Source organism: Phaenicophaeus curvirostris, chromosome 4 (genome assembly GCF_032191515.1).
Source record: "Phaenicophaeus curvirostris isolate KB17595 chromosome 4, BPBGC_Pcur_1.0, whole genome shotgun sequence".
Lineage (NCBI taxonomy): Eukaryota > Metazoa > Chordata > Aves > Cuculiformes > Cuculidae > Phaenicophaeus > Phaenicophaeus curvirostris.
The window spans coordinates 6,179,520-6,206,235 of record NC_091395.1 but is presented as its reverse complement, the minus strand read 5'-3'; the positions used below and the strand labels follow the sequence as shown (position 1 = coordinate 6,206,235).

The following is a 26,716-nucleotide window of genomic DNA, read 5'->3' as shown; positions in this document are numbered from 1 at the left end:
GGCGACTGGGGAATCCATCCCGTCCCAGCTCCGGTCCCTCCACAGGATGGATGGGGATCGCTGCCTCACACTGCCCAGCCCTGATAAAGCTGCTGCTTCCTCCAGCTCCACAATGAGCGGCACAGAGTCCATTTCCCGACATTTTCGCTGCCCCCTCCCCCTAACCAACACCCCCAGCACCACTATCAATACCCGCGCCCCTCACCCACTCCTGAGCCCCTCACCCACTCCTACGCCCCCTCACGCACTGCCCAGCTCCGTCCCCTCACGGCCCTATTTATAGACCCCGCGCGGATCCCTCCGCCGGCTCGTGGTCCGGCGCGGCACCTCACTCCCCCGCCCGCTCTGATGCATCCGCGGCGGGAACGAGGGCCTCTTCCAGGCGCCTCGCGTGATAGAAACGTAGAAAGATTAAGGTTGGAAAACGCCTCTAAGCTCATCCAGACCAACCATCAGCCCAACACCGCCGTGGTTGCTAAACCACATAACAAAGTGCCCTGTTTATACACTTTCTGAAGCCCTCCGGGGATGGTGGCCCCACCACTGCCCCTCCCTGGGCAGCCTCTCCCAGGGCTTCACCGCTCTTTCACGGAAGAACGTCTTCCTAATATCGAATTGAAGCCTTCCCAGCACAACTTGAGGCAACCTCCTCTTGTCCTTTCACTTGTCACCTGGGAGAAGAGATCCACCTCTCTACAACCTCCTTTCGGGGAGTCGTAGAGAACAGTGAGCTCTCCCTTCAGCCTCTTTTCTCCAGGCTAAACAACCCCAGTTCCCTCAGCCCCTCCTCACAACACTTGTTCTCCAGACCCTTCACCAGCTTCACTGCCCTTCTCCGGACACGCTCCAGCAGCTCCATCTTGTTCCTGAGAGCTGACAGGCAGTGAAACCACCAGCAGAATAGATTTAGCTTTAAGACCAACATATATTTTTTTCGTTTTTCTTAATAGGGATGAATTTTAACTAACTGTCTGCTTCAAAGCAGATTAAACAGGGGTGTTACTCATAACATCCCATCTTTTAGCCTGGAGAAGAGGAGGCTGAGGGGAGACCTCATTGCTCTCTACAACTGCCTGAAAGGACATTGTGCAGAGGAGGGTGCTGGCCTCTTCTACCAAGTGACAGGGGACAGGACAAGAGGGAATGGCCTCAAGCTCTGCCAGGGGAGGTTTAGGCTGGAAATTAGGAAAAAATTTTCACAGAAAGGGTCATTGGGCACTGGAACAGGCTGCCCAGGGAGGGGGTTGAGTCACCTTCCCTGGAGGTGTTTAGGGCACGGGTGGATGAGGTGCTGAGGGGCATGGGTTAGTGTTTGATAGGAATGGTTGGACTCGATGATCCGGTGGGTCTCTTCCAACCTGGTTATTCTATGATTCTATGAATACCACTATCAGCACTCACTATACAGCCGCATGAAAAAGAAAACAGTACTGAGGGGCCCAAACTGAACACAAGATAGGATTCGATGCAAAATTACACTTAAAACACATTTTTTAATCAAGGAAGTTGAACAACAACAAAAGAAACCCTGTACAGTAGTTAAATTTTATTACAAGTGTAATAAACATAATGATTTTTAGCACTAAGGCAATCACAGTTTCATAAGTTATATATATATATAATTTACACAAGTCTACAGTGACAAATCAATTATCGGTCACATCAATGAGGGGTTGGTGTTATGGCAAATAAACTTTATGAAAATTCACAGTTAATCTGCAAGTATTTTAAAGATGCAGGACTTATATTGCACATAAGAAAACGGTGGACGCCAAGGAGCCAATTTACAGTGTTCCAGCTGTTCCTTCACAGAATAGACATTGGTCATCATCATGCAATAACTTCAAATACAGAATGGTATCATGTACCACGGTAAACAGTAACTCACAATGTAAGTTTTAAATAGAGTAGCAAAAAGCTGTTAGGTTTCTCTTTAAACCATATTTAAATTCTTAAAATACAATAAAACACTTTGATAAAATCAAACGGAATTACAGTTGTCACATTGTATTTTCAGTATTCTTCTTTGTCTTTTCCTTTCTTTTCCTTTTCATCCTGTAGTGCAGTACCAAGTTTCTTTATAAGGACAGACAAAACTTTGTCCAAAGGATCCATGACGCCGCGCTGCAGCCACTTGGGAATAGTGGTTCTTGCGTGGTGAAAGCCCAGCTTTTGGAGGATGTAGTCAACACCAACAGGATCAATTTTTCTCCCAGTCCAGGATATTAATCTAAAAAACAACAAATGGGGGAGTCAATCTCAAATACATATGTATAGCAACTGGCACTTTAATATTCATTTTTTACTGCTGTCCAACAGACATGGTTTCAAACTTAATTTATACAGGTGAGCTGAATATGACCGCAGGAACATCCTCTAAAAGGAAGAGGATGCTCAAGGAGACAAAACCGAGACTGGGCTGCCTCCAGATCACATTTAAATTCATTTATTATTACTGCAAAAAAAAAAAAAAAGCCAGCTGTCAAGATGTGTTTGGCCTGGGCTGATGGCTGTTTTATCTGTAAATGAACACACAAGTGCTCCAGCAGTGAGGTTAAAGAACCTTGGCACAGAGAAAAGTAATTTCAGTGATTAAAAGCATACACTGAGGGCAGGGAGTTGCTACTATACAGACAATTCTTTTGTGTTAGGTTTAACTGCCATATAGCATCTAGTATACACTGCTTTCTTATTTAAAGGTGACAGCTTAAAGAATCAAAACTGGAATGTTAAAACCAGAAAACTGCAAGAGGAAAAACTACATGGCAGAAAGTGAATGGACTGTCATAGGACAGTGTAAAATAAACTCATAATGGACCACAAATGACTGTAATTTTACTGTGCCCTGATTTTGAAGAGCTTCCTATCTTTAATCTGCATAAATTCTAATCCAGACATTAACTGATGTAATAGACAACTGTGTTTTCCAGCTTTTGTCATGCCCTGTAGCAGGTATCTTCCACAGCAGCACTAACAGACAAAGACAGATTTGTAACGGCATCCACATTATTGATCCTCATGACAGCTGAACAGCAGCAACTTTGAGACAGCTGTGGCTTGAAGGACAGGACCCACAGATGAAATGCACAACGAGGCTGCAGATTAGGCTGCTTGTTACCTGAGCGTGGGTTCCAAATGCCAAGTATTGCACATAAATTCTCTCCAGTCGACTGTAGTGTAGGTAATGCTTTCCTCTGCCTCTTTGTCAGTGGAGCTGTCCTCAAGGACACCCACAGAGTTCTTCTGCCCTGGACGAGCAGCCAAAATGCGAGGAGGAAAAATTGCTACAAAAGGGAGAGAAGAAAACACCATGCCAGTCAGTCATGAGCAACTCACTTGAATTCTCTTTGTATGTCTTTTAAAGAAACACAAGCACAAAGCTCAGAAATAAGAGAACCACCATGTGTTTCTGTTTTACAGAATTTCTGGCAAGCAGTTTTGGGTTGGCCTCTTCTCCCAAGTGACAGGGGACAGGACAAGAGGGAATGGCCTCAAGCTCCACCAGGGGAGATTTAGGCTGGACATTAGGAAAAAATTCTTCACAGAAAGGGTCATTGGGCACTGGAACAGGCTGCCCAGGGAGGTGGTTGAGTCACCTTCCCTGGAGGTGTTTAAGGCACGGGTGGATGACGTGCTGAGGGGCATGGGTTAGTGATTGATAGGAATGGTTGGACTCGATGATCCGGTGGGTCTCTTCCAACCTGGTTATTCTATAATTCTATGAAAGTGCTAATAAAAAATACCCTATGGAAATTGGGTAATTGGAACTGGATAACACCAGAATGTAGAATTCTTCCTTCTATCCACCAGTCCAAAGCATCCACACGCTAAGGCTTTCTTTCAAATTCATGATGGAATTCAACAGTGCATATTGCATTCCATAAGCAAAGTTCAGGCACACTCCTAGCTTAGGATATTTTTTAGATTGACAGAGTAGTCTCTGCGGAGGAGTAGTAGTGTGGGGGAACAGTTAAGTTCAATCTTTGTCCAAAGACATCAGGGGGACCTGAACCAGGATCTTACCTGATTTTAAGTACTGGGATATAGAAAAGGAATGTAACAGCTCTTTGTCCTCCAAACAACATATTTTATAAAATGAAAACAAATCTGTGAATTGGTGTTAAATTCTGATTAAGATAACCCAAAACCATATTTTTTTTCCACAAAATTTGACCAAAACCAGTTATCTTCTCCTTTGATTAGCTTCTGCATTTGTTGGGCATTTTACTATGAAGTGCTTTTAGGAAAACTAGCACTCCTAGCTCTGTTGCACACAATTACCGGCAAACAGATTTTGATACAGTTAGTTATAAGAATACATTTTTAAAACAGTGAATTTGATGTGTTCTACATCATGTAAGCATTACTTTTATGCATCACAGATGTTCCATCACATGAATAAATGTGAGATTTCTACATGGTCTGGTAATAAATGCAATCCACTACGCACAACACTGAATTTTACACACACACCAGAAACACCAAATATGTGGCTTGCACTGTGGTGATAACTTGCTGTTCACATGTACATTACCATTACATTACTCTTGTGGCAGCCTTTAAAGAAAAAACTACAGAAATGAGAGTCTCAAGTAGAGTGCTGTGGCTAAATTCAGAAAACTCTTAACTGGAGTTGTAAACTCCAATTGGATTGGAAGTTGTAAAATCCAAATAAGCTGCTTCTAATTTAGTGATGACATCTAATCATATAATGCTTGCATTAAACGCAACAGCTGAAATAATTTTATCTATTTATCTGGTTTTTAACACCTGCAGTTCTGTTACGATTCAAGTCTTAAGTGATTTAGTAGGTTTTAGATACTCGTAGCAATAATTACTTGTAAAGCATTGGATGACAATGTTCTCTTCAGCGTGCGGGTAACTACAGAGTACAGTCATTCAGCACTGCAGTTTATTCACCTTAGGTCTGCAACAGCAAAAATCACCCTGGTTTTGGCACACTTTACACAGACATCAAATTCTCTCATCTTCAAGTTGCTCTTCTTAGCAAAAAACACCTATTGCTTACAAGAATGTGTGTGCCAGATTTGAATGCTGCAGCTGAACGCGTTCATGTTGAGAAAGAAAGCATTCAGAAGTCATTTCACAGCATTAATATTTCAAGAATATTTAATGACTTCTGCTGATCTCAATGGAAGCAAAGATAGGCCTAACTTGTAAAAAATTAAATCCATTTTTAACAAATCAACTCAATGAAAAAGTATTCAATTATTTCCTGTCAAACAGTCTGACAACTGCCGATTGTCGGATGAGTGTTACCTCACAACGAACAACTTACCTTTTTCTTTTTCTTTTAGATAAGCAGACACCAAATCGTGCAGAAACATAATCAATTCAGCATCCATAGTTACACAAATGTGGTCTGTAAATTCAGTGACTACACTGCATTCCACCTTTGGTTTAGCACTTGTATCTACAGTCAGATAAAAAAAGTATTAATACACTAATACACTAATTAATACACTAATTAACTAACTACGCACTGTAATACACAGAAACACATAGATTTTGACCACAAATGATTTTAAAATTGCATTGCTGTTACTGAACCAGAGAATCAAAAGAGAGAAAGGACACTGTTAATATCTGTGTTTAGCAGCCTCAGCAATTTTAACAGTTCTTCCATCAAAGTAACTTCTGATATTTTTAAAAATATGTTGAAAATAAAAAAAATAGTACCATGTAGCACCTTGATCGTTTTCGATGTGGAAAGTAAACCTAGAGCGGCATCATGAGCTTGTGCTGTGCTATTAATGAATTATTTTAGCCAGTAAGAGAAGTTGATAGCAGATTTTGCTTATCTGGCTATTAGAAACAGCCGAGGTTGTTAGCAGTATTATCGAGGATCAGGTATGGACTAAAACGAGAGCTTAGCCAAAATAAACATCTGCATTGTCTTATACCTGCAGAATTCTCATTTCTCACTAGTTCCCCTTGCTGTCTGAAGATAACAGTTCAATTACAATTCCTATACCATACTCCCTTTTCCAGAAGGACCCTTCTCTTCTTATTAAAATTAAGAAAACTACCTGCCCCAAATACAGCTGATCTAGCTACAATGTTCATATTAATTTATCTTAGTAAGTTTTTTCTACAGTGACCAGATGAGATCTTCACCCTTTCATCAAAACTCCCTCTGCATTTTATCCCTTCCTGCAGATCTGCAGTCATTTTCAGATGAAATCCTCTTATCAGCAATGCCTTTGTCTTTAACTCCTCATTTGTAAGACACAGCTTTGGATCAAAACAAATGATGTTTATTGCACCTTGTAGTGAAGGTTCTTGAGGCTCTTGAACGTGAATAGATTTAAAATCCAGCTGCATCCTTGGCAACGCGAAGATGGTTTCAGTTTCATGGTTGTAACTGGAGCCTCCTCTGAAGCCACTTAGTAAGCTTGAGCTTTTCACCGTTGTGCTGCTCTCGGGGTTATTAGCATCAACGTTTCGAAGCAGGTTTAACTCTACAGGGACAATGGGAAATTCCTGAGTTCAGTAATTTTTATTAAAAAATGGTTCTGTCTGCATGGAGGATGACAGATTTTCACAAAATTTAACAGTGACAGTTTCATACACTGAAATATATCTCCAAAGTATGACAATATTCAAGAATATTGCCAAGCAAGACAATATTCCATAAGCATTTGGCCAGCTCCCTCAGACACACGGTGTGAATGTCTGAGTTGTCCTATGGAGAGACAGGAGCTGCACTCGATCCTTGTAGCTCCCTTCCAACTAAGGACATTCTATGATTCTGTGATGTCTCATAATATGGAGAAGGAAGAAAATAGGCATTGGTACCATAACATCTAAGCACTTCTAGGAATCTTTGTTAGTTTTTGGGAAGCTTTGAGTACAAATTTTATTCACCTGACCACCCAATCACAATTCTGCTCTCAAAAAAAAGCTTTCAGGTAAGTGAGATACAGACCACATGGGTCCAGAGAATGCCTATGTTTAAAAATCTGGAAGTGCTTAAAACTTCATGTGCTTCTGATGGATACAAGTGATACTCAAATTCACCGAGGCAACATTGCTGTCAGAAATCACTGTTGACCAGGGATCCAACTCTGTCACAAGATTTCTACCACAGCACACATGCAACATTATGTGAATTAGTTTTCAGTTGTTAAAATTGTGACAAGACAAAGAGTTGAGCAAGGTTACTACTTCATTGTAAAACTAACTGCTCATGTATGATGATTAAGTTTATATCCTTTATCCTGCTCCCAACAGCATGGCCACAGAAAGGAAAACAATCATATGTTGCTGTTTGTATACCTAAATGTTGCAGATGTAGTGAAAGAGGGGTACGTGAAAACATACAGCACACAGCACCTCTGTTTGTGAACTTCAACCACTACATCCTTCTGTGTCTTTCAAAAGGAATTAATATTAGTATAATATATCAATAATTTATATCATCTGCTCATTTTTGTGCCATATCCTGACCCTTTCACAGAAACTCTATTGATATCAGCTACTGATTCCACACTTTGTGGATGAAACAGTGACGTCTGAATTTTGAGATTCCTTTAACATTACCTTAAAAGTTCTAGTTTCCAATTAAGAGCGATTTAAAGACATGATTCAGAATGCCTGCAAGCAGCTGAAGGTTGAAAAGCTTTAGGCAGATGGGTAATTTTGAAGTGTTCATCATAAGCAGTGACAGAAGCCTAAAATATATTCCTACTTCAACTTAATCCATAAATCCTTCATATACAGTGAAACTACAAACTATATCCTCATGTTACAAGATCACAACTGGACAATAATGTGAAACAAGAAACACGTCTTTGTTTATATTGCAAGTTGAAAAGACTAGAACTAGGGCAATGCCAGGTACGTAACTGTCCCATAAGCTAATGGAACATTTAGGCTTTCTGCACAATTTGGAAAAGGACTGAGCTCAGCACCACTTCCAGCTGCTCAGTGTACTGCTGCGCTTCATTCCACAGTTCACCATATGGTTCTCAAGGAGAAACAAGTTCCATTATTTCAAATTCCCTGAGAATTTGAAACTTAGCAGCTTTGAAACAGCACAATTTACACTGCACGGACCGATTCCATAACTTAATGAATGTGAATCCAACCTTCGTTCCTTGTGGCTGTAACGTAATTGAACCACTCTTTCACGCTGGCAACTCCGTGGGGAGGGTTCTCATGGCGGCGTCTTGTTATCTTTGTGATTGTTGCCATAGGGCTTTCGAGGGCTCCACAAGGCTTGGTGACCATGGTGTTATGGCCCAGATGAAAGTCCAGGGTTTGCACAATGTATGTGGAGTGTTCGCTGGTACCTGCACAGAAAATGTGGGTGGGGTGAGGTGAAAGAGACAAGAAAAATGGAAAAAGCAGCTTGGTATCAGCAACAGGGTTTCTTCTCCCTCTCCTCTCCCTCTCCTCTCCCCTCCTCATACAGGTATTTAATATGAAAAATTAGTAAGCCAGTGGCATTGACAACTGGTATAAAGCTTGCAAACAACAGAAAAATTAAATCCTCAGGGGCTACGAACAGTAAAAATTTCTCAATATGAGGACAAATATATACTATCAAAATTCATCACATAGAATTAAGGACTGCATAAACACAAACATACAATTAACAAGTCAGATAATCCATTCTGTACGCATCAGGGGCGTATCTAGTATATTTGAAAATGTATTGTGTTATTCCACAGATAAAACAAATTGTGGTAAAGACAATGGACAGGGAACAGATTATTATTTTAGGTAAGTGCTAAATTTTTGAGAAATAATCCTGATTCAGACTTAGATAAAATAGATTTTCCTTTGACAACTTCTTGCATATCACCGCATTCTAAAAATTCATTTAAATGGAGTTAGAGGAGTGAGGAAATGGTTTAAATTACCATCTTCCCAAACTTTCTGGGCTTCTGTCCAAAACGCAATATTGGGCTCTTCAAGGTGAAATAAGGCCCAAGATTTTGAGCGGAAATTAGGTCCATGAAAACAAGCCAGCGTCATATGGTTTCCATGCAGGCTCATGGAGCCTCCAAATTGCATTCCATCTTCTGGCAATGGCATCTGAAATAAGGATATATGGCACCCAGAGACCACTTTCAAAACTCCTGGCCAGTGGCGATGATGGGCTGCATCCAAAACTAGAAAGTAAACATGCAACAGCAAGAACAAACTTTAGGAAAGAGAAAGATACGGAGAAGATTGCTGCCATATTTCTATTCTTAAGAAAATATGGAATTATGAGCGAAATTTTCCAATCCATTTCATTGATGCTGTTTCATTTTTGTGATCTAAAGAGGTTGTAGCTTACAAGTACTGGAACAAGCACACTTGGAAGTCTATGACTCATTGCGTTCAGATGAATTACAGTTTCAACTCATGATTAATTGAAAGTAAGAGTAACAGCACGCTACACAAAGTGGAAATGTTTTTTTATGAAGCAGACTTTGAAATAGGCTTTGAAAACTATTTAAACTGTACTGAAATAGTTTGTAAACTGCATAAAGATTTTTATTTTTTTAAAACAAAAGCCCACATTTTTAACTACAACCCAAAAACTCAAAGAATGGTTTGGGTTGGAAGAGACCTTAAAGACCATCCAGTTCAAAACCTCTGCCATGAGCAGGGACACCTCCCTCTGAATCAGGCTGCTCAAGGCCTCATCCAACCTGGCCCTCAACCTCCTCCCAGTCTAGCAGGGTACTCAAGATATTGGCCTTCTTCATTGAAAGGTCATTGCCAGCCCAAACTTACAACGAAAATGTACTGAAGAAACTATGTCAAGTCAAATAGATGTACCTGCACATACAACGTTGCTCAGGTAAATTGTTGCAATTAAAATATCCTATTTGGGAAGCTTTTGTACCACTTACATTGCTCATGTGAGCTTCTCTCTACGTTGTTGGCCATTGTCTTGGGAGGGAGATAAGGAACTGGTCCCCAGGTGGACAAAGCTCGCTTGCTCGTATCAAACTGCTGAGTAAAGAACTCCTGGAGTTTCATTCCTATTTTTATTAGGTCTGGTGTAGTCGATCTTGAAATCATCACTTGGAAGATGTCCCATTTCAAGTCCCCATGGACAAATATTTCACTAGACATTAAAAGTAGCAAGAACATTAGCATTTAATCTATTTCCTACTGACAATAAAAAAAAAACAAACGCACGAACTCTGTGCTTTCCAGCAAACATGTACATTTTTCCTTAGCAATACTGGACATAGAGGCAGTATTTGACCTTATTAAATATTATACATTTTAGACAACGTAAGCAGTATTACCTTTTATCAGACATGCTCGAGTCCAAAGCGTTATACAGATTAATTTTCCATTCATCCTGTAGTTTAAGATCAGCATTACTGAAGATTCCCATCAGGATACTGGACCCCATATAGTCAACCCGTGCTTCAGTAGAACCCATGGTAATTTGAATTTTATGACTGGGCTGTTGGTTTGGGTGTTCAGAAATATGAGCTGAAATAGAATCAAAGCAACATAGAAAAATACTGTTAACGATAGGAAATCCCATTTTTTCCACTCATATCACCCTTACACCATCGACATGATGCAGAGGGACTGAGAAAGCACTGGTTTCTTCCAGAGCATGGCTAGGTCATGACTTTAATGTAGAGTCAGAACACCCAGCCTCTTTCCAAAGCCAGTTTTGTACTTCCCAGACCATAAGCACTTGAGAAATTTTTAGAAGAGCTGAAATGTTGTCAAGTCTTTTCAGATGCCATCTGCCCAGACAGTGAAGGGGGCTGGAGGGCTGCACAACTATCTGGTGCAATTTTAGAGCAACTCTGAGTCTGAATTAGTCCCTAGTCCCCAATCAGCAGGCTCTCGCTCCAATGCAAAGTGCGTTTCATAGTCAGAATGTACAAGTAAGAATCCAAAGTTTCTATATAGCAGCAGGTTCACCAAGTGAGATAATCTATATATTCTTTAGTTTTTTACTTTGATTTTTCTGGAGCATATACTAATACCAGGTAGCTTTCCAACTTACCCACCATCTCCAGGGTATTAACATCTATGGTACCTCCAACAACTCCCCCTCTGGAGTCCAACTGGGACCTCCCCAAGCCGACAGACATGCTGATTTCCCGATCTCTGCTGCTACCCACAGACAGACGACCCTGGCTTTTCAAACCACTGGTGGTCCACCTAGAACACAGGTGAAAATGGACACTGATTTTCCAGGCTGTCAGAAGGGAAACTAAAAATTATTTATTGGAAAGCAGCAAGTAATGCGGTTTAGGCACACGTGACTTCAGGATTAAGTATCTTCCATTATTCATGAGCTTTTGAACCAAAACAACACTGTCTGTGAAAACAGGCTTGATCCTGTTTTATACTTACGTAGTATTGCCCATTACATTGCTCATGTTCATTTGAACGTTTAATTGTTTTAGGTTCATAGCAAATACAACCAGTGTTTCCCACGGTGTCCCTTGCTGGCTTCCAGCTTTATTTGACTTATTAAATGGAGTTGATGTTTTTGAGAGAGTATCTAAAAAAAGAAAAAGTAGACAAAAATGTAAGTTATTCCACATGCTGGGAAAAAGTGACAGAATATACACGTTGTACCTATTACAAAAAGACAAAAGAATACCACAAAACTATGAGAGAGGATAAGTAAAAAGATGATGACGATGCAATCAAATTAAGCTGGAGAACTCATCTAACCCCAGCTAAACAGCACCTGCGCTAGTAAAAGAAACTGCAATTTTAGAGAAAGTACTCAAACAAACTAGATTTTGATTAGTTTTTTCTTTCTCCAAACCACCGACTCTCCCAGGCACAGTGGAAAAGAATATTTTATGGTTGCTTTCTACAAGTAACAACACACTTTTTCTGTACAACTGATGGAAATACTTGTAAAACTGAACAAATCATTGCCCACTAACCTCTCTGAGGCACTGAAGAGTCAGACACACTCCTGGATCTTGTCACAGCTGGAGACTTTAAGCTGTGAGATGCAGTCCCAGGTGACATACTGCTGCTGGCACTGTGTTCACCAAAAACATTAGGTGACTGTGCCATGTGTGTAAACGAAGCAGACTGGCAGGGCTGCTCCCACGTCCTGCAGTACGCTTTCCGTGATGATTCAGGAGAGAGATGCTGGCTAACCCCTTCAATTGAATCTGGTGTTCCAGGACCCGATGCTACTGGAGAAAAAGCAGCACAAGAGAAGCAGAACAGCTATTTCAATTTTGTTGAACAATATTATCCCACATACTGAGAAGTATTTGCAGAGTGTCAAAATATATTTCAATTATCAAGGTTTTTTACTATCTTCATTAAGTTCTTCAAATAATTCAGGAACCTACTTTAGAAATTTACCATTTCTTCTTCCTACAATTTTCTACTAAGCTTATTAGAGTGACTGTACATGGCGTAAATTATAATACATTTATATCTGAAGTGACTGCATATGGAGTAAATTACAATACCTTTATATTTAGTCACACAGATAATACAGAGGTAACAGTTGTTTATGAAATTCCTACTACAACCTCTTGGGCAAAAGTATTTTTCATGCTAAGAAGCAGTGTCTTACCTGGCAGATTAATTGTTTGATCCCCCAGGAAAAGCCGTCTAGCAATGCTTCTCCTGTACCAAGCCCTCGGGAAGGCTAGAATCTCACTGAGTCGCCGCATATCATATTTAAAAGAAGCAGATCCTATATCACAGACAGCTGACATAGAAAAAACACATACACACAACTGTAAATTCTCAGTAGTAACAGATTGTGGCAGCCAAATCTCATTAATAGATGTTCAATGTAGCAAAATGCTTCTTTACCCAGAAGTATTGTCTCTGCTGTAACGAAAAGAGAGTTATTAAAGCCTGCAGCTTTCCTGAGGCGTTGCCATTTCTGCAAGCAAAGAACACATTAGCATTACCTGTTCCATCTCATTGCAGTTTATGTAGCTACATATAACCTCACTGCAGTCATACAGACCTCTGGGGTTCTGGAGAAATAGGGCTAAATATGAAGTGCATAGATACTGCTTAGCAAACATCACTACTGAAAGACTCTAATCTCTCAGTTACAAAGTTAATGGTTGAATGGTTGGACTCAATGATCCGGTGGGTCTCTTCCAACCTGGTTATTCTGGGATTCTATGATTCTATGATAATACATACCATGGGATTCTGTACCAGAAGAAAAATAGATATTATGCCATTAGGTGGGAAATAACCAGTCTTTTCCATGCCAAGACTACTATATTAAAGTTTATGTACTAAGATTACTACTAAATAATTACTTAAACTCCCGCTGATAATACTTGACAAGTATCTGCAATGCAACAGGTAACTTTAAGTTGACTAAACACAAACAATTTAGGCTTTATCTCTGTTGCGGGTTGGCCCCAGCTAATAGCCAAATGCCCACTAAGCTGCTCGCTCATTCAAATCTCCTGTGGGTGAGGGGGAAAACAAAAGGAAGGCAAGATTCATGGATTGAGGTAGCAATGGTTTAATAGGGAAAGTCAAAGCTGTGCATGCAAATGAAGAAAAAAATGTATATATTCACTGATTTCCACTAGAAGATAGATGTTTAGCTATTTGCTGGGAAGCAGGGCCTTGGCATGCCTAACAGCTGCTTGAGAAGACAAACACTGTAACTGCAAAATACCCCTTCCTCCACCTTTCCCTGAGCTTTTATTATGGAGCGCAACATCACACGCTGTGGAATATCCCCTTGATCAGCTTGGGTCAGCTGTCCTGGCTGTATCCCTGCCCAGGCAGAGTGGGGAAGAGAGAAGGCCTTGGCCTTGACACCGTGCGAGCGCTGTTCAGCAACAGCCAAAACAGTGGTGTTGTCAACACTGTTATCAATGCAAATTCAAAGCAGAATACCATACAGGCTGCTATGAGGACAGGCTGAGAGAGTTGGGGTTGTTCAGCCTGGACAAGACAAGGCTTCGAGGAGACCTTATAGTGACCTTCCAGTACCTTAAGGGTGCTACAAGAAAGCTGGGGAGGGACTGTTCACAAAGGCATGGAGTGATAGGATGAGGGAGAATGGCTTTAAACTGGAAGGGAGAAGATTTAGATTGGACATTAGGAAGAAATTCTTCACGCTTAAGGTGGTGAAGCACTGGCCCAGGTTAACCAGGGAAGCTGTGGCTGCCCCAACCCCGGAGGTGTCCAAGGCCAGGTTGGATGGGGCCCTGGGCAGCCTGGTCTGGCGGGAGGTGTCCCTGCCCATGGCAGGGGGGCGAAATTTCATGATCTTTAGGTCCCTTCCAACTTATACCATGCCATGATTCTATGATTCTATGAAGAAACTTAACTCCATCCTAGTCAGAGCCAATACAATCTCAAAATACTGAGGGCTCACATTGTCACATAGACTGATGTCAGACATAGGTCTGAACCAGCCCACTTAGTTACATTAAATGAATCGGGAGGCTAAAAAGGTGCATCTGCTAACAAGTACACTCCAAGTACCATTAAAATTTAATGTATCAATCCCTACTTTACTCAAAAAGAGCAAAAAGAGTTTACTACACGCTACAAGTAGATGGCTGTCAGATAATGCTGAGAGTAAAGTCTATCACTGGTGGTTCTCTAATTCACTTACTAGATGGGATTAAAATGAAACAAGCATTTACCAGATATGTTTATCAGTGTAGTGTCTATCTTGCTGGTGGCTTTGCTTGCAGACTGACTCTCAAAAAAGGAGGAACCTCCTGTACGCCTTATTCGCGACAGGCTGACTTTCACAAACTCAAGGTTAATGCTCAAAGAATCCTTCCGGCCAGTGACTGAAGTTGGTTCCTCATCCACATTACCTAGAAAAAGAAAGGAAAAAGTTTAATCTTCCCTCACCTTTTCAAATCTTCAGTTCAGGAAAACCATGCTAAACTTGAACAATGTTGATGAAAGCAAACAAAAACTGGTTCTATACCTAAGGCTCCCGATCCAGGGGTTAGAACAGTAACAGCAGATTTTTGTTTGCCGGCTCCATACGGATGGAAGACGTAAAGGGAAAAGTCAGACATGCAGGCGGTAAAGCTCAGGCCTGAAGAGCTGCTACTCGACGTAGTCAAGTCTGACTGACTGCTGCTGTGCCGCGTCCTGCCCAGAGGGCTGCCTAGTCCGGGGGAGGAACCTAAAGTCAAGGAGGTTTTTTGGAAAAGTTGGAGTATGAAAACATTTTCAAACGTGAAATAAACAGATCAAATGCACATCAAATCATGCCTTTGTAGCAGCAATGTATCTTAATATCCTTCTATAAGGGATAACTGAAGTCCCTTAACCAGTGCAAGAAAAACTCCAATATACTATATCTGTTCAAGCTTTTACAAGAAACTGATACAACACAGAATCAGAGAACTGTCTGGCTGGAAAAGACCTTTGAGATCAAGTCCAGCTGCACCATTCCATTGCTAAATCGTATTCCTAAGCACTTCATCTATCCATCTTTTAAATACCTCCAGCGGTGACTCAAACACCTTCCCGGGCAGCTTGTGCTGATGCCTGACAACCCTGCGTAACTCACTAATACATAAATGTCTAGCCTTAAGGTGTGCAAAACCTCATCTTCTGCTCCAATTTGGGACAGCAGAACATAAAATCGATTTATGCTACAAGCTGCAAATAGTATAAACACACATATACACATTACCTGGTGCTCCAGATTTACTAACTGAATTCTTTGAGCTGCTCTGTGAAGTACTGCCACCAACTGACACAGTTTCTGACGGGTACGTTGTGCCCAGTGTTTCCAGTTCTCCTCGGTTTGAAGAGAAAACAAGATCCAGGGAAGGCAACTTCAGCATACATTCAACTCTTGATACCGGCAAGCAACTGAACTTGATTTGAGAGGGCTGAAAAAAACCCAGAGCATTCAATGAACAACTATGAAATACTAAAAACATCCCCAGTTTGACTTGTGTCAAAGGATTTCTAACCCCCCAGTGCTACATATTTATTTTTTAAACCTAAGGAACTCACAATCAGTTCAGACTGGTTTTGGAATGAGTAAGGTGACTGTACACAAGTTTATATAGGCACAGTAATTTCAGGGAATCTCTCCAACACCAGGGCTATTATTTGGAACCAGTATTTAGAAGACAAACAGCAATTGCGGATGAAGCAGAGGACACAAGTTCCCCCTCTCTTCCTCTTCCCAAAGTCAATTCATAGCTTCACTCATCTGCAAGAACTATGGAGTCACTTGACTCTTGAGCTGATGCTGAAAACCTCAGCTCCCCTCAACACGCTCTTGGCCAGATGAGTTCACAGTAAACGCTGAGAGAATGTCATGGTTCATCTTCGTACATACAGATGTATATTAAAAAAAACATTTGTTAGAATGTTTTTCAATTTGGGAATGTAATCGAGTTTATGCCAGAAAAAACATTGTTTAAACGAAGTGCAAGAATATAACACCAACATTCAGATAAAGCACAAGTGCTCTGAATCACATTGTGGTAGCACTTTCCTCTCACACACATATAAAAAGCCCAGATATATCAACTATTAAGCAGTATGAACACACTTTGTAGATAACTGCATATTCCTTAATTTTTCACATTTTTCTATTTTCGTTTTGTTATGGATATAAATACTATTTATGAAGATATTTTCAAAAAGAATCCAAAAGAGACAAGGAAAAGATAATGATTAAAAAGCTCAGAACTTTTGTGACTTCTCAAAATAGCTCAATTCTGTTGGTCTCCATGGGACTAACATGTGTCAGAACTTCTGAAAGAAATTCTATTTTATCATCACACTAGACATGAGCATCTTGGAAAGGACCCTTGAAAATACTTTTTGGTTTTTAAAAAGCAAATTTAGAAGCACTGATTGTCTCAAAGACTGAGTGGAGTTACTTATTGTACTTAATCTTGAGTTAAAACCTCACCTGAACTCGTACATAAACCACCACATCTACAGGGAAGGATGAATACGCTGATGTTGAGGATGATACTAATGATGTTGTGGACTCCTCTAAGGGATCTTGTATTTCAAATTGTCCCATGTCTTCATCCTGTGAACTGACAGCTTTTAACAAGTAAAAGAACTCATTAGAAAGTGGAATTTCAAGGGAAGAGCATCTCAACGCCACCAGAAAGCAGCAGCAAAGCACAAGCATAGAGTAGTAGAATACAGATAACGCAGACTACCTGTGTAATTCCTTTCAATGGGTGTAATTGGAATGGTTTCAAGAGCTTTCTCTAGGAAGTCCAGTAAGCACGGGCTAATCACCATTTCCTCTGGCAACGACTGGAGTGCAACCCACGCGTACAGTTTAGCAGTTTTCACTCCACCACTTCCTTTCCCTTTGGCTGCAACATTGAAATGATTAATTTGTCTAATGTAACATCACTCACCAGTAACTGATAAACATTAGAAGATAACAGCTGTTCCCACTAACTCTCTGTATCATCATCTGAAAAGGCATAAATCAGATCAGTTACAAAAAGCTAAAACATAAGTTTTCACTAAGAAAACTGCGCAAAACCAGCCGTTAGCCTGCCATGCTCCATCGCAAATCCATTGTGTATGTCTTTGACCAAGCACTATTATGCCCTGCCATCGCTTTGTTTTGTAAAAAATAGCAGTGAAGTCAGACACACACAATTCTTCTCCAAATACAGAGTGCAAAGTAACCACAGCTGACTGGAAATGGAAGTGGAATCAGGAAAAATAAATATAGGAGCCTGGGAAGAATGTCAGTTTAAACTGAGAAAATAAATCAAAGAATTAAAATTGTAAATGGCAAGCCCTGCTGTATTTATGAGAAGAATAACTGACGATTCTAAACCAGCATTTTTAAACGCCTGGAGGTAGCCACAGTACTAACTACTAAAAGGATTGTTGTCTTCTAATTCTGTAGCACCTGGATCCATGCTTACTAAAATATAAATGTGCACAGAAGGGGTATTAGTACCAGCACAGTATCTGTTTCTGTGAGAGGCATCTATTAGAATGAACAGAGATAAATGAACTTATTGATATAAAATTCTTCAAGAAAAAGATAAATATTAACCAAACAACTAAACCAGAGCCTAAAAATCCATTTATTTGCTAAAAAAAAGCTCAAGCATTGAATTTTCATGCTAAACAAACTATCCTGTCTAGTGCTTCCGACTATTCTGTCCTACCTTGCTCTTATTGGAGACCAAAGACAGTAAGAATAGGTAGGTTTCATTCCAGAAGAAGAGTAATATAAAAAAAAGTTATGTAAACAATAATAAATATGTTTAAAAAACTAATAAATATTTATAAAAACACACTATGTAGAGAAATAAAGTAACTGCAATCCCTAATTTTGGGAGATATTTATATCATCATACAGGCACAATTTCTGTAAGCCTCTCGCCAAAGACATGAAAAAACCCAAGATTCGGTAACTGGACATGACATGGTAAAAATTAAAAGGCAAATATTGGAAAGAGGATAGGAAAATACAGACCAAAATTGAAAAGAAGTGGTATAAACCAAGATTACACAACATTCAGTAGTCATAAAAAGGATGGACACCTAAAGGAGAAAGAGCTAATGGGTCAACAGGATAATTGAGGAAAGTGTCCCCACTTCACTGTTCTCTCCCAGCATCTTCACTGGCTTTATTAAAAAAACAAACCCATAAAAACTCACACACATTTTTTTTCCAGTTATTAATTTTGCTTGCTTGTCAAATTTGGACTACATTTTGGCTTTGTTTTTCAAGGAATGTTCAAATGCCGAAGGAGAGAAGAGTGAATGTCTCAGAGGCTGGAAGTGCAATCTACGTACCTCTAGATCTGACGTGATGTAACAGATTCCTGCTTGAAAACAGGAATCACTGGAGATAAAACTTAAATTCTTAGAACTCATGTTATTTGAAATCATGGTTATTTAAGGGTCTACAACAATTGAGGACACAAATCTGGTGTTTTGATTAATACAAATACATCTAAACAGCTGCTTCAGTACTACAAGAAGCAACCTAGTTCCAGAAAGCAAAGATTGACGCGTTACTGACGTGGCAGAAGGCACTTAAAAGCTGAAAGTATTCTTGGACTAGTGTAATGTCTGGAAGTAAAGACTCATCAGAGTATTTTTTCATTAATTATGAAGAATAAAGCAGTCAGGAATCACTTCTCATACAGATACTTAAACTTTACTTTCCAGCAATAAGCATTACTTTGTTAAATGAAAAGAAGAAGGCAGTGACAGCCCACAACTGAGATATGGTGACTATGACAGCAATAGTTGTGAGACTGGCTTAGCAAGAGATGTGTAAAAATACAGCTTTACGAACTGCATTCATGCTTCTGGGATCAGTTTTCTGCAATCAGTGTCAAAGACTTGGTAAGTACAGTACAGGCAGATCTAAAGCTAGTAGATTACACGAAGGAAAGTTCTATACCCATGATAGTTTTAGAAGGTTATTGTCTATAAGTACCTGATGGGATGGGTGGGGGTTGGGGAGGAAGTAAGGTGTTAGTCTTGCTGTGGATAGTGCTAGACAGAGGAGGAGATGTGGCAGTATCTTTCATACCATACAGCTTGGACTCTTTGGAAAGGGTTCTTGGCAAAGAGGATCCTCGAGAAGTATTTGGCGATTCAGTCTTTAAAGTCTTAGAGTTGTAGTGCAACTGGGAAGCAAAGAAAGATCAATTTAACACAAGCACCTCAACATATCAGTTTTGTGTCACCCCTTCCCTTTTTCTTTTCTTTTTCCTTCCTTTTTTTTGGCATTATTCGCAAAAATATCATTATAAATCATAGAATCAGAGCAGTTTGGGCTGGAAGGGACCTTAAAGATGATCCAGCTCCAACCCCCCTGCCATGGGCAGGGACACTTTCCACCAGACCAGGCCGCCCAAGGCCCCATCCAACCTGGCCTTGAACACCTCCAGGGATGGGGCAGCCACAGCTTCCCTGGGCAACCTGTGCCAGTGTCTCGCCACCCTCAGCGTGAAGAATTTCCTCCTTATGTTTAATCTAAACCTGCCTCTCTCCAATTTAAAGCCGTTTCTCCCTAGTCCTATCACTACATGCCTTTATAAAAAGTCCCTCCACAGCTTTCTTGTATGCCATTACATTCCAATTCATGTTCTACAGACAGAGCCAATGCACGTAAAGCTCTAAAATCTTTGTACAAAAAAGGTATATAAATTATTAGACCATAAAAAAGTATTAGGGAAACACAGAGGAACAGAGGAAACGAACTATTTGGGAACACTGCCTAAAGCTTGCTCCTCCACTCTGTTATAAGTCGTACACATCCTGCATCACCAACTATTCATTCCTGTCCACATAGCTTGCTTTCTGTATTGGTGCACAGTGGAACATTTCTGAACACTCGCATACAGAAAGTTGCATAAAAAATAAAAGTAATAAAATATTCTGGGAGTTCAGCGCTCCTCCATGGGCATAATGCACTCTCAATGAAACCCCAGAATTTAATAAAAGCTGTAGAGAATGTTTAGGTATTCCTAAATTTGACTACAAGCAGCAGGCAGGATCTGAGGCATAACTGTTATATCTAAAAATAATAGTAAAGGGACACATAGAGCCCTTCCACGTCCAAAGACTAGGAAAGCCACGTTGTTTCAAGTGAAGAGCATTTTATGGCATTGCCTCAACTGAACTGCATGAAGTTTCCATACAGTAGTGACCTATTTTTCCTGTTCTTAGTCCACAGGATTTCAAATCACAAATACAAGAACATTTCAGACCTTTTCTTCTTAGGATACAGACACAGTCATTAAAAAAAAAGGGAGTGTACAGTTCAGCGGTGTTTGACATAACATTGTCTTAAAAAGAATAGTTTATATGCCAAGCCTCTGACTGCTGTAACAAGCAATACAGAAGAGACAGTAAGAAAGCTTTATGTGTTAGTGGGCCAACTACTAAGTTGTTCCTCCCATGAATTACAGACATTGAACGGATTTCCTTCATTTAAGAAGAGCATACAATATAGATTACCTGTCAGAGAAGAAAATTTCCAGAACAAATAACTGATTTTTGACACCAAAATGTTAATGGAACTGATTTTGTTGTGTAATATCACAGAGCGATCTGATCCAGTGGAAGGTATCCCTGCCCACGGCAGGGAATTGGAACTGGATGAGCTTTAAGTTTTTAAGCTTTTGAGTTTCCAATCCAAACCATTCTATGATTCCATGATTATGGAGCGTCATTTCACATAGCTCTGGGTTTGATAGTACATACAAACTTTTGGGGTCCCTCTCCCCAAGAAAATAAGGCTAAAAGCATCTATCAGTTTTCAGTGTAGTATTACAGAAATCATTATTCCTATTTTAGCATTATCAATGTAACTGAAAAAAGATTTTGTCGAGATGCTCTGCACACATGAACTCGTACCTACTGTAACAATGCACTTGCTTTGAAATCATATTTGAGCAGAGAGACAAAGCAAGTGTTTCCCTACTGAACTATAGACTCTCTTTACCTTTACATCCACTCCAGGAATATAAAACACCGTTGTTTCCACATCACTAGATTTTGTCTGTAGAGATGATGGCACTTTCTTGCCAGCAAGTAAATGAGTAGTAGATGCATAATTAGTCTGAAATTTCTTCTTCTTTGAAGGAGACTCTTGATCCAAACTTCTGGAACTCCGATCATAACTCCTAAAATAAATTCACTGCATGTTATTAAATCAAGTTTAATACTCATATTAATATAAGTATATTTTCTAGCATTTAAAAAAACCTAGAGATGTCTAAAACCAAATTTGTAGTTACCAACTATACAAGGAAGCATTTCAGTCTTTGTTTCACTCTTTACTTTCCATGACCTCTCCTCCTTTTCTGTCTGCCCATTCTGGTTTCACCATTTTCATGATATGATTGTGAAGATTTTACTGCCTGAAATAATTATTGTTAGGTCATTGGAGATAAACCTTTCAGCGCTCAGCACTCTTTCAGTCACGTTTATCAACATGAGCTGTGAAGAGTCCCTGATATGCAGAAAACACTTCTCAATTTTCAATCTCTGCTGTAAAGACTGCCTTCATATAAACTCTTAAAGAGATTCTTTTTCCTTCTGTATCAATTCTTAGAAAAAAGTGTCTTAGAAAGACAGAAACCAAACTGCTTTCTAATTACACATCTTCTTGGATATATCTTAGTGACAAAAGGTATGTCTCATTTGTTCCTATTCCTTACAATTAGAGTGAAAGCAAGTAAATCTCATTGCCTTGTACTATACTTAAGAATTATCTCTGTTTCCAAATACGTTTCTTAGAATCACAATATTACTAACATATGACATTTTAAAAAGTAACATAAAGCTACCATTAAATCCCCAAATCACACATACATGAAAAAAGGAGAGAATTTAAAAACCGAGGATGAGATCAAACCTCATTAAGATCAGAAGTAAAGCAATTCTGTCACCTCAAGTGATAATAATAATTTTAAAAAAAGCATTTTATTAAGAAACAGAATATCCACATGCTTTTACACTCAGAAAGTAATGGGAGCCCTCAGAGACCATAAGAAAACACAATAGTAGCCCACTGTTAGTCAAACCACTATAAAGATTCACTAAGTTGCAAAGTTACTTATTTGGAGGCTGAAAAAAAATAATCTAAGTGTTTGGAAAGCCTAACATTTTGCTTATGAACAATAAAACATGACATAAAACATAGAAGAGAGGCAGTTTTTGATTCTTGTTAATCAATTAACTCCACACGTCGTACTCAGCCGTAACAACTGCAGGTTAAAGTGATGCTCTGACGTAGTGATAATTACTAAGAATAAAGTGAGGGTATGGAACTAATTTATTACACATCTATGTTTTTCAAACAGCTTGGTCCTTAAGAATCATTAGTTATTGCACATATGGTCATAACTTAAGTGATGGAAATATAAGATGGGCTTAACAGCTAAACCAGAACAAAGAACTCATACCTTGTCCTTCATAAAGCAATTGAGTAACACATTTCTTACCTTCGCAAACTGATATCATCATGCTCTTGCTGAAGCATTGTAGGGTGCAGCACACATTTTCCACAGTCAATTTCAACCCTGATATCAAGTTCAAAGTCAATATTTCTTTCTGTGGTGGTGCCAGTCACACTTCTGTTGGTCGGCGTGGTTGGCCAGCGCTCAGTGAACAGCTGGTGGACGGCAGCAAAGCCTGTTGCTTTCTTGCGAGAGGTGCTCCTGCATGGACACAATCGTGGGCTGGGGATTAGCATGACATTTACCTGATGGAGACATTCTTAGGCTATGGCCACGTTCAGTGTATAACCTTTTAAGAACACAACTGGAAAAGGCATTATCTGGCGCACAGTATTACAAGAATCCACCTTCCATTAACACATTATTAAGTATCCTTTCTTGGTACAGGGTGCCCCATGGGCAGGGACACCTCCCATCAGACCAGGTTGCTCAAGGCCCCATCCAACCTGGCCTTGAACACCTCCAGGCGTGGGGCAGCCACAGCTTCCTTGGGCAACCTCAGCCAGGGCCTCAGCATCCTCTCTGGAAAATATTTCTTCCTAATATCTAATCTCAATCTCCCCTCTTTCAGCTTAAAACCATTCCCACTTGTCCTGTCCCTGCACTCCATGGTCAAGAGCCCCTCCCCAGCTTTCTTGCAGCCCCCTTTAAGTATTAGAAGCTGCTCTGAGGTCTCCCTGGAGCCTTCTCTTCCCTAAACTGAATAACCCCAACTCTCTCAGCCCGCCCTAATGCGGGAACTAAGCCTTTCTTAAATTCTCAGTCAAGAAAAAGATAGATCCAATAGCTTTCATATTCGTAAACATTTACATTTATTGCATGCACTTTGTGCAGACAGAATCACTGGATAGAAGTGAAAGTTATGCCATATTTGGCAAAACTTTGATTTGGTCCCACTAAAACCTCAAAAAACTCACTTTCCAAGTTCTTTTATTGTGTTCCAAGCCCTGCAATTTCTAACAGTTGCCTTCTTTTCAGATCAGAATCTCTCCTGCCCTGACAATTACCTCCGATGAATACAAATTCCTCTCCCTTCCACACACACTTCAGGCAAAATTCAGTCCTTCATCAGTAACAGATTTGGTAACTTTAAAGTCAATATTTCAAGTCCATTTCCTTCATTTCTGTGTTCTTCCTTAGGGCTGTTACTTACGGTGGTTTCCTGTGAAAGTACGTCCGCTCTCTTTCATGGTCATCCTCCTTCTCAGAGTCCTCACTGCTTGAGGATAAGCTGTCATCCCGGCGTCCTTCTTCAGGCTGGAAGGGAATGCCGGGTGAGAAGACAATCGGAGTTTTGGGTGAACCAAATACCGAGCATGAGCCTTCACTAGTAGACGAGTAATGGGAGGGACCATCAACAGTTACAGACAAAAGGTCCATTTCTGTCTCCTCTGGAAACTGATTGTAAAAAAGAAAACAGATGTTACATTTCCACGGATTCGTTTCTGTTGTGAATGCATTAGAGAGCTCTGGAGAGAAAAAAGCAAGAGTGCTATGAGAAACTCCCACTCCCAAGTTCCTCATAATACAGAGACAGCAGGTGTAGAAATTGCAAGACATTATGAAAAAGAAAGAAATGAAAGCTTGGTGGGGAGATGTTTGCCATTGCCACTGCCCCATGATTGAGCCGAGTCTGTTAGCTGAACACGTAACATGCTCTGACCAATTTGCACAATCAGAAGGAATGGAAACATTTCATATCCATTTAAAAAACATATGAAAGAAACAAACGAAAGACAGCAAAAATCATGGTGAACCCTGCAGTGAGGCACCCAGCAGCGTTAGTGAGGCGCACGTGCACAACGCTAACACAGAATGTACAGCACCAGTTTGCAGTTCTGGGCTGTGCTTGGGCACACGTGCTCTAACACAAAACAAACTTGGGGCCGAATTCCCAAAGGGGGCCTCCTCTTTCTCACATAAAGCACGCCACAAGCACCACACAAGCAATGTCTCAACGTTAACTTCCTAAAATGCCTCCACAAAATATCTAGAGATGGTAGGTTAACCCCAGCACAACCTACACAGCTGTAAGTCACTACAAAGCTGCTGTTACTACAGAGTTGCACAGTCATCTCAAACTCAAGCTCAAGCTTGACTGAAGAACTGACTTCATGACAGCAGCAGGATTTTTCTTCTTTTAAAAATTCAACAATTGATAGCTCTAAGCGTGAGACAGCGTTTTGCTATGCCAATAAACCTTAAGCTAACTGGTCTTACATATACCTACAACAAGAAAAGGTAGGATGGCTTTTAAATGTGAACGCACTTAAATGTGCAAAGCATATTTTTGTGTTTCATTTCCACCTCTCTCTGAGAAATAGGAATTTATGTCTTGGGAGCATGAGCTGAGTTTGAAGGGAGAAAGTATACTACTGTATCTTGAGTTTGGTTGGTTGTTTGGTTGGTTTTGTTTAGCTTTTACTGGTTTGGTTTGGGTTTTTTAATTTGTTTTGGTTTGGTGTTTTTTTTAAATAATCTTTACTGTTTCCCCTAAGCATGTTTCTTAGAGCAGTTGAAAAACTCTACTATTTGTTCTCTGGGTATTAAGTTTTGGCACATTCCCTACTCACTGTTATTCGAAAATGTCTTATTCCAGATAAAATACAAGCATTCCAACAGGAATAAAAGTGCAAGAAGAGGTCCTACCACCTAGCAAATTATTTTGTATTGGTGTAGATATCTACAGTCTTGGAACACAAAGTCACAGATGAAAGCAAACACCCCCAAATCTTCTTCCAAAGCACATTTTACTCCAACCATACCTGTCTACTACTAAATCACATCCCCAAGCACTCATCTACCTGCCTTTTCCGCACCTCTAGGGATGGGGACTCACTGACAATCAATTATGTCCTTTTGCTTGCTTTCTATATTTATATATTTTTCAATTTGATATACATTCTGTTTAGCTGAGTGCAAAAGAGATGAAACATTGATAAGCAGCTCCCTGTGAGATAAATTAGTTCTCTGGCAAAGAATACTTGTTTCTTCTCAGAAATACCTGAAAATACCCTTCCCCTGGACAGCTGGATTGTTGTGCAATCCCCAAAGCTGTTTTATTCAACTTAATAAGAAGTAAAGAAAAAAAAATGAATTAAAACAATTGCAATTATCTCAGCCATGCAAAAACAACATAATAAGAACATTTAAAAAATGAGAAAACATAGCAACAAACAAACCCAAAGATTCAACAATCCATTTCAAATACATAACAGGATGTACCTGTAAGCCTACAGCAAACTAACAGCCATTTCCAAAACTCTAAACATACTCGAACACAAAAAATACTAGATGATTTTTTGCACGCTTCTGATGTAAAAATCAGAAACAATTGTATTACTACTGTGCCAGCCTAAAAAAAAAGTATTTTATTTAATGATTCAATTAATTTCAATTAATTTTGGCTAAGAAACCAAAGAACATCTGTTTTCTATCAAAAAACGTTTTCCAAAACCACATTTGAGGCACACACGAACAGAAACAGACACCCAAAGACATACGAAAGATTCAAGTCTTCCTAAGTAAATGTGTCTCATGAACGTGTGACCCAGTGGCAGAGTAAATACAATTATACAGCAAGTAAAGTAATTCTTACAGAATCCTGTATGTTGAAGGTTACTCTTGGCCCAGGAGATGCAGCATCTACACGGATATCTGGCAGGTCTTCACTGTCTCCTAGTCGAGAGCTGTAAGCAAAACCAAAACACAACAGCTTGTTGAGTTTTACTACAGAATTTTAGGTTCATGTATAAGGCAATAAAAGCCTACAG

General features: G+C 39.9%; 1 protein-coding gene across 9 annotated transcripts in view; it reads right to left on the bottom strand.

Annotated features, from left to right (window-relative positions):
* Positions 1-1,473: 1,473 nt before the first annotated feature.
* The window catches only part of BLTP1 (bridge-like lipid transfer protein family member 1), a 121,645-nt gene continuing 96,402 nt past the window's right edge, over positions 1,474-26,716 (bottom strand). For 4 of the 9 annotated variants that reach the window (XM_069855169.1, XM_069855172.1, XM_069855171.1 and 1 more), the window contains 23 exons: positions 26,542-26,632; positions 25,948-26,010; positions 24,097-24,341; positions 22,929-23,144; positions 21,425-21,605; positions 19,409-19,601; positions 17,142-17,303; positions 16,880-17,019; positions 15,638-15,839; positions 14,918-15,121; positions 14,622-14,801; positions 12,557-12,694; positions 11,904-12,164; positions 11,356-11,506; positions 11,003-11,160; positions 10,278-10,470; positions 9,873-10,090; positions 8,889-9,140; positions 8,112-8,315; positions 6,288-6,482; positions 5,300-5,434; positions 3,119-3,284; positions 1,474-2,230 (listed from right to left, as the gene is read on the bottom strand). In XM_069855169.1, coding sequence (XP_069711270.1) covers positions 2,014-2,230; positions 3,119-3,284; positions 5,300-5,434; positions 6,288-6,482; positions 8,112-8,315; positions 8,889-9,140; positions 9,873-10,090; positions 10,278-10,470; positions 11,003-11,160; positions 11,356-11,506; positions 11,904-12,164; positions 12,557-12,694; positions 14,622-14,801; positions 14,918-15,121; positions 15,638-15,839; positions 16,880-17,019; positions 17,142-17,303; positions 19,409-19,601; positions 21,425-21,605; positions 22,929-23,144; positions 24,097-24,341; positions 25,948-26,010; positions 26,542-26,632 — 4,165 coding nt within the window. In that variant the 3' untranslated portion in view covers positions 1,474-2,013. The remainder of the gene's footprint in view (positions 2,231-3,118; positions 3,285-5,299; positions 5,435-6,287; positions 6,483-8,111; positions 8,316-8,888; positions 9,141-9,872; positions 10,091-10,277; positions 10,471-11,002; positions 11,161-11,355; positions 11,507-11,903; positions 12,165-12,556; positions 12,695-14,621; positions 14,802-14,917; positions 15,122-15,637; positions 15,840-16,879; positions 17,020-17,141; positions 17,304-19,408; positions 19,602-21,424; positions 21,606-22,928; positions 23,145-24,096; positions 24,342-25,947; positions 26,011-26,541; positions 26,633-26,716) is intronic. The other 5 variants (XM_069855170.1, XM_069855174.1, XM_069855173.1 and 2 more) reach the window with 5 other exon arrangements.